Source organism: Egretta garzetta, unplaced genomic scaffold (assembly GCF_000687185.1).
Source record: "Egretta garzetta isolate BGI_Z169 unplaced genomic scaffold, ASM68718v1 scaffold71, whole genome shotgun sequence".
NCBI lineage: Eukaryota > Metazoa > Chordata > Aves > Pelecaniformes > Ardeidae > Egretta > Egretta garzetta.
In genome coordinates, this window is record NW_009258618.1 from 813,038 (window position 1) to 820,545 (window position 7,508).

The 7,508-nt window shown below is 51.3% G+C and overlaps 2 protein-coding genes across 3 annotated transcripts in view; both read left to right on the forward strand.

Annotated features, from left to right (window-relative positions):
- The window catches only part of EARS2 (glutamyl-tRNA synthetase 2, mitochondrial), an 8,622-nt gene extending 4,737 nt beyond the window's left edge, over nt 1–3,885 (forward strand). Inside the window, exons 6-8 of the mRNA XM_035903562.1 lie at nt 1,213–1,343; nt 2,695–2,830; nt 3,432–3,885. Of these exons, the coding sequence (XP_035759455.1) occupies nt 1,213–1,343; nt 2,695–2,830; nt 3,432–3,515 (351 nt within the window). The 3' untranslated portion in view covers nt 3,516–3,885. The remainder of the gene's footprint in view (nt 1–1,212; nt 1,344–2,694; nt 2,831–3,431) is intronic.
- A 535-nt stretch (nt 3,886–4,420) lies between these two features.
- The window catches only part of GGA2 (golgi associated, gamma adaptin ear containing, ARF binding protein 2), a 15,432-nt gene continuing 12,344 nt past the window's right edge, over nt 4,421–7,508 (forward strand). The window contains exons 1-4 of one of the 2 annotated variants that reach the window (XM_009648109.2): nt 4,421–4,496; nt 5,152–5,236; nt 6,126–6,201; nt 6,665–6,763. In XM_009648109.2, the coding sequence (XP_009646404.1) occupies nt 4,463–4,496; nt 5,152–5,236; nt 6,126–6,201; nt 6,665–6,763 (294 nt within the window). In that variant the 5' untranslated portion in view covers nt 4,421–4,462. The remainder of the gene's footprint in view (nt 4,497–5,151; nt 5,237–6,125; nt 6,202–6,664; nt 6,764–7,508) is intronic. The other variant, XM_035903551.1, reaches the window with a different exon arrangement.

The window sequence follows — 7,508 nt, forward strand, 5'->3', positions numbered from 1 at the left end:
TGCCCAGGGCAGGGGTCGAGTCCCCACCCCTGGGGGTATTTAAAAGCCGGGCAGAGGAGGTGCTTAGGGCCAGGGTTTAGTGGTGGGATGGCAGGGTCAGGGGAACGGTTGGGCTTGGTGATCTGAAAGGGTTTTTCCAACCTAAACAATTCCATGATTCTGTGACGTACTTAGCTGACCTGTAGGAATGGGCATGGTGAATATCTTCGTGGTCTTTGCAGAGTTGTAAGCTCGTCTGTACTTTGCGGAGCCAGCAGAGACCTCCCTCAGCAGAGGGAGGTCGTATCCCTGCCGTGGAAGCAAATCATGGAATTGTAGGATTTTCTTGGAAGACCTCTCTGGTTTGTGCTCAGAGCAGGTCTGTCAGTAGCGCTGGATCAGGTCAGCTGTGGTTTTGTCTAGGTGAGTGTTGAAAACCTCCAAGCTGTGCTTCTCCTCCTGTAGCCCGGGATGCAGCTGGCTGGTGGTGGGAAGGTCCAGCACCCAGGGCCCCTGGTGCCAGGAGACTGCTCACCTCTAGCTTTTGCAGACTGTGCTGCATAAGGTGCTTCTGCTTTCCTGCTGCTGCATACTTTGGTAGCAAAGTCAAAGCAACCTCCTTGCAGAGGTGGATGAAGCTCTTGGTGGTTAAACTAGTGGGGTTTGTGCCTTGGGAGGCCTGGTCTCGGTTACATGGTAGAGTGCTGGCTGTAAAGGGGACAGAAGACGTTGTGACTCTTTCCAGCGCCACGAAGGAGGATGAGCCCAGCTGTTTCCCTGTCTGCCCCTGGGATGCTACTGTAATTTCTGGGGACTTTCTTGTGAAGAATAAAGCCTTCTTTATAAGGGCAGGAAGAGACCCGACTGTTCCAGTATGAAGGCTTCGCTGTGGCAGCGGGACGTTGACTCATGTGACTTCCCACTGTCTCTTGAAAGGCAGCAGATGAACGTGGCCAGCCACTTCCCCAGGCGAACTCTGAGTCAGCCTGCACGCGGCTCTGCAGCGTGGGTACAGCCGTGGCCCTTTGGGCTGCTTCTCTGTCCCTGCTCACGCCAGGTGGTGATGAGTGTGGAAAAACTCGGTTGCCTAAAAGTCAGCAATTTGCCTTTCCCCTGAGCAGTGCAGAGTACGAGGCAGTGATGTGTTTGGAACCTCTTTAACTGCTTGTGAATTCCAGACAGGATGTGTTCGCTCCCTCCCTCCAGCTTAACAGCTTTGCTTTCTTTCTCCAGGGTCACATAAGCCTCCTGAAGCACCTGGTGTCATCTGATTATTCTTACTTATGGGTTAGGCCCTCGGTATCCCGAGAGCAGCTACAAACTATTTCTGCAGAAGTAGATGAAATAGGAAAACTAGTCTTAGGGTAAGTGTCTCTTCCCAGCTCTATACACACCCACCTGCCCACCCTAGAGCATTGCTCTTGGCTCCTATGTTGATGTTGGACGTGCTCACCGTTCTTATTTCATTTGCTTTACTTTGAAATGTGCTGTAGTTAATAACTAGTGAGAAATTCTATGTTTTTAATTGAAAAGCAGCTTGCCAGTGGGAAAGCTCACGCCAGTGCTCTCAAGCAAGAATTGTCACGTCTGGATTTAGTAAAGCACCAAGCACGGCGGGGTTTGTGTGCCAGCACGGCGCTAATGAAGCAGCGGTGTTAGCAGGGTTTTCCCACGCCACCTGATCTCCTGTAGCATTGAACTGGAGAAGTGTAGGGTGGTTTTGGTCAATGTGTATTCAGGTTATGTAACGACACTTCTGGGTCTCTGGAGTGAACCCAGTTCGTGTCCCGCCAGAATCACTGTCACTTCTGAAGAGCTTGTCCCTGGGGGCTTTTCCTGCTTTCATTTCTTTGTCTCTAGCTAGCAGTCTGCAGTTTTGTCTTGCTCAGAAACACTGCTGGGACTGCAGACAGTCTGCCCAGTCTAGGACCAGTGAGTTTTGTGGGGTTTTGCCAACGAGTTTCACTGCTGCCCCATGTCCATCTGCTATGCCACGCCTTGCAGCTGGCAGGGTGGGGTGTCAGTTGCTTTTCCAGCTCAGATCTTGCCACTGGACTAAAATGAGCCCTGAAAACCAGTTTTGGGAGTCATTAAGGTGGCAGCATCTGCAAATTGAGCTATTATGTCCAGCTTTCTGTAAAGCTGGTTGCCCTCAGTCGTTTGTCACAGCTGAGTGGTAACTGAATCCAAGTGATGGTAAATGAAATGTCGGAATACTCGCTATCCTGGAGGGATAGTAGTACTCCTACCTACAGCCGAGTAGTACCAGTGACGGCTCCTGCATCTCTGAAAATCGTGCTATTAAAAAAGAAATCAGAATTATTGCTTCTGCTGTGGTTTTCCAGGTCCTTGGCATAATTTTGTGATTTAAACTTGATGCTTGCTTTTTTGAAGAAACTCTGCTTCTGATGCCGTTGGAGTAAAGGTGCAGTTTCACAAAGCAGAGCCTCAGCAGCGGTATCGAGGCAAAGCAGTCCCGCCTGCCAGCCCAGGAGGGTACCCGTGTACGGGGCCCACGCTGCAGCAAGCAGAGGGAGTGCCCTGGCACAGAGGAGTGAAGGGCAGGGAAGTTTGCCTCAAACTGCTGGCGTTGCCAGAAGGTTTTGCAAAACCAGTCTGAGGTAGCTGGCAGTCATCGAAGTCGTTAGTCACTTCTAGGTAGGAGTCCTGTGTTTTGTATGTCCCCAGATTGTAAGGACATCTTCTTTCCCAAAGGCTCATGGCAAGGCAGGCAGCTGTTTTGACTGTGGAGGAGTTGAACAAAGACCTGAGAAGCCTGCAGAAGCAAACCAAAGAGACTGCGTACAGCAGCATGATGAAGATCCTTCGCTTGGCTCTCAGTGGGCAGCAGGTAAAAAATAAAAGTTCTGAGGCTGGGACTTTTTTTTTTTTTTTTTTTTTTTAAACGCTGTCTTCTCTCTGACAGCAAGATACTGGTATTGGGACGTCTTGCAAGAGCTGACATCAGTTTCTGTTGTGAGTTAATGTACCGATACACAGCAGTTCGGGAAGAAAAGGCTGTTCTGAAAGTTTCAGAAAGGCAGAAGTTGTGAAAGCATGAATACGCTGGTCGCAAATCTGAAGTCAGAAAAAGCCCTGGCCCAGCTGTAGGGAGCGTTGGCAGGGTCGTAGGTTTTGGGCAAAACTGGGATTTTATGTGCGATCTGCTTTAACGAAGTTCAAACCCAGGTTTTACAAAAGTTCTTCAAAGCCTTATCCTGGCTTAGGCTCTGGCATCAATCCTTCTGGGTCAATTTGACCATTCTTAGCATTTGACTTCGGGAGAAAAAGAAACCAAACCCTTGTTTGGAGATTGTTAATACAACTCCTACCCTTGGTCTAACAGCAATCTGATAGCTAATCACTCTTATCGCTTCCGCCATGATGATGCGTAAGCACGTGCTGAAAAGTGTAAGTTTCCATTTGTACAACGACTTCTTCTGTGTTTTCAGCATGGACCGAGCGTGGCTGAGATGATGGTGACTTTGGGACCCAAGGAAGTGTGTGGAAGAATACACAAAGCGCTGTCTAGCTAATACGAGACAGAAATGACACCGACGGCCAGCCCGTGGACTCAGATGGTGTAGGCAGCACGTGTCATTGTCCTAGACCTGTGTTTTTTGAGCTCCGTGTGATTATCTTTGATCAGATGAGCAGGGCTTGCAACCAGGCAGGTGTCACCATGACATTTCCAGGACTGTGTATCTGCACTAAGCATAAGCCGCTTTGTCTGGGAGAGGAACTGAATACAGATTTTGATCTGTTCTTCTGCTTTCATCTTGTACAAATAGCCTGGTTTCCAGGTTGGGAGAAAGAGACTTCTATCGACGTTTAAATTCAGACCATGTGGACAGAAAGTAATGCTATTTCTGATACCAACTTGGCTTGTCTCAAGCAACCGGTCCCTTTTTGGAGAGTGCCTCGCAATCAGGGTGCCTCGCAATCAGGGTACCTACAGCTACACAGGTCCCCAACAAATAATGTGGGGAGGGTATTTTATATATAAAAATACATATATATATATATATATGCCTATTCCAGTCATATATATGCACATAGTTAAAAATAGCTGCTGCCCTCTTAGCTGCCCCAGTGTCCTGCTGGACTAAGCGAGGAGCTCGGAGAGGGGGACTCTCCTCCCTGTGTACTGTGTGATGCATGTGGTTCTGCTAAAAATAACCCTGACCAGGAGATTGGGGTGGTTTTTTCCTCTTTTGGATGATGACCTCTTAATTATTAAATTAACGTGGTGACTTTTGATTCTGTTCTCGCCAATGCGTGCTCACTCTGCACGCCAGCGAGGGGAGGAGCAGCCGGAGGGGTTGGGGGAAGCGTTGTACCGAGCCAGCCCACACCCACAGTGTGCACTATCACGCCACAGAAACTCGTGTGGGCTTCCCACGGGGGCGAGCGGCAGCGTGCAAGGAGCGAGGGCGGTGGATCTGCTTCCTGCTCGCAGCGGGGCGGAGCAGAGCGAGACTCCATGGCCGGCGCTGGGGAGCTGGAGCGGTGGCTCAGTGAGTGGGGCTGGGGGCCAGGGGCCCCAACTGGGTGGGTACCGGAGCAGCTTCAGCTCCGTGGAGAAGGATCCGTCTCCTCCACGGAGCCCCTGCAGGGTGATGTTCATGGGTGCTGTCTTAATCTGCCGCATCTCTCCTGCTCCCCGTCTCTCCCGTCCATCCTCGGCCCCAGTCTTGCCGAAGCTGTTTGAGCGCTGGACTGGGGAGTGAATAAAGCCGAAAAAGACTCTTTTCCTCAATTCAGCCACGCAGGCAGAGCTTTGGGATGAGCACTCATGCAGTTTTGCAAAAGTGCCTGCGTTCTGGCATGGCAAGGTTTGCAGCCTGGTCCTGGGAGAGTTGCCCATAAACGCTTTTTAACAGCTTCTCGTGCTCTGTGCTAAAAGCGACATCGTGCTGGTGGTGCTTTCAATGCCTCCGTTTGTGCCTGACTTTGACTCTTTAGGAGTGAGTACTCAGGACTGTATTTTTAGGCAGATTTTAGTAACAGTTGTTTCCTGCTCGTCCTGCGTCTTCCATTTCTGCCTCTTTTACAAACAAGCCCTAAAGCAGCACAAGGTCTGAGCTGCTTCCTGCCTTGTGCCGCTCGCTTGTATGCCTCTCACACTGAGGCTATTTTTTTCTTTCTTTATTATTTTTTTTCGTGTATAAGATAAAGCCACTGACCCAAGTATCCCTGAGGAAAACTGGGAATGCATCCAGCGGTTCTGTGACCAGGTGAATGCTGACATAGAAGGGTAAGGCAGACAGACAGCTCTTTGTGTTTGTTCTGGGCTGCGCGCCTGGCTCTGAGCTTCTCTCATGGCTGCAGGGGGGACGGGACCTGTAAGCCGCAGCGTGGGGAGCCTGGACAGGCAGCTCGGAGCGCTCGCTGGGCTCTGCTGCTCCAGAGAGTCCCTGTACAAGAATGGGTAAATAAGCTGCAAGGAGGCGTATGCCAATGTGGTGGAGGTTGATGTCTAGGAATGGGCTCTGGCTCCCATTGCTGCAAGCCAGGAGGCAGCAGGTCCTGCTGCTGCACCCTCCCCAGCCTCCTGGGAGAGTGGCCAAGGGCGCCTGCTGAGGGGTTCTGCAGGGAAGCACAGGGTCCCCTCAGCCATGGCTTTTCCTTTCAGAGGGGTGGGAGATCTCTGCTGGGAGCGGATTCTCAGCTCTGTGGGAAGGAGCAGGAACTAATTAAGCAGGCAACCTGTCAAAGCTTAGCAATCATCTCTTCCTTTAGAGACGCCTGTGCCTTCAGAGCCTGTAGCCTGGCTCCCATCTCCCCCAGCAGCGTGCTGGGTCGGGCTGTGAGTCAAAGCTCCTGTGACTGCAGCGAGCCAGCTCTATCCCCCTGTGCTTGCCCAGGGAGAGCCCCCAGCCTCTCCCAGCCAGCCCCTGCCAAAGGCACAGCCTCTGGACATGGCTGGAGGACTGCAGGGGGGTCGCACGGACTGCTTCAGTTCCCCTCTCTCCCGTCGTGCATGTGTGTGTACCCCAGGGCAGCGCTCTGCCAGAGGAAGGGTGTCTGATGGTTGGCCATAGGCTGTGAAACCAGCAGTTGCTCTTTGCTGCAGCACAAAATGAGTGGCATTTGTTTTTCTTGGGAACTCGTGTGTTGTCTGACTTGCTTCTGCTGCTCCCCAGCCCATCACTTGCACCGAGGCTGCTGGCACATAAAATACAGTCCCCGCAGGAGATGGAAGCTCTCCATGCTCTCACGGTAAGTGCTTTCATCTGCAGCAGTAACCTGGTTGGACACAGTCTGGGGATACTGGCAGCATAGCTGTCTCTTAGATGTCTCTCCCTCTTAACTGCCCATTGCACAAGGAATACAGAAACCAGGGTGAAACGGAGGGAGTAACGGCTGCTGTTCCTTCCCATGTCCTTCTGCTGAGGCGTTTTGGTGGTCGGCAGCTCTTGTTGTTTGGCCTGTGGTCCCACAGGGTCAGTGGCCCAAAAGTTATTAATGATGGGTAGAACAGATTGTCTTAAACATGCTGCTTGAGAAGGTTGGATGAAGGGAAAAAACGCATTCTTGCTGCACAACTTCCTCAGTATCTTGTATTTATGAATGTAGTGCCAGAAGGTTCTTAGATTTAGTATTTTAATGGCAAAGTTATTTTAAAAAATCCCCCAAGACCTGGGTGTACAGTTTCAGTTTGGTACTGTTTTGTTTTCTCCAGGTGCTAGAGACCTGTGTGAATAACTGCGGTGAAAGATTTCACAATGAAATAGCAAAATTCAGGTTTCTGAATGAGCTGATTAAAGTGCTTTCCCCAAAGGTAGGTGGTCAGAGTTATGCTGGACATAGCAAGTAGGACATGGTGTTTAGTTCGTGCTGGTTATGAATACTCAGAATTAATCTCACATAGAAGTAGAGCAGGATTCATTCTGTGCCTCCAAGCACAAGGACTGATGTGAATCCCCTGGCGAAAGACGTAAGCCAGGGGCTCGCTCTTGTGAAAAGCTTTTTCCTTGTGGTTTCTCCCAACTCTGCTGGCACAGTCAGAGGCTCTGGAGGAGCCTGAAATTGTTCCTGTGACCCCTCAGCCTGTGGCCCTTTTGCCTCTCAGTGATTTACAGAACTTTGGTTGGAGAAGTGGCAGAGGACAGAGGTGCCGGGAGCTGCCCAGAGCCTCTCCCATGTTTTCTTATGCTCTGTCCTCAAACTCTTGTGCTCCAGCTGCTCTCCTCGCTCTCTCCTGGCAAAGGTTAGCCTGGCTTTGGGTCCTGTTCATGGGCCGGGATCAGCTTAGGCAGCGGCAGCAGGGACTGCACTTCAGCAGCACTGGTGCAGCACTCGCTGGACATCGCTGGGCAGTTGTGCGTCCACGCAGCCCCTTTGGGGTCCTGCTGAGGGTGTCCTGAAAGCCGGGCAGAGGGCTCCCAGCCCCCGGGCAGCGACAGCCCTGAGGCAGGGGTGGCTGGAAGGGATCAGCTAAGGTGGAAGCTGCAAAGTCCCTTCCTGCTGCTCCGCTTCCCTGGCTTGCACTATGTTCATTCCCTATATTCAATATATTCATTCCT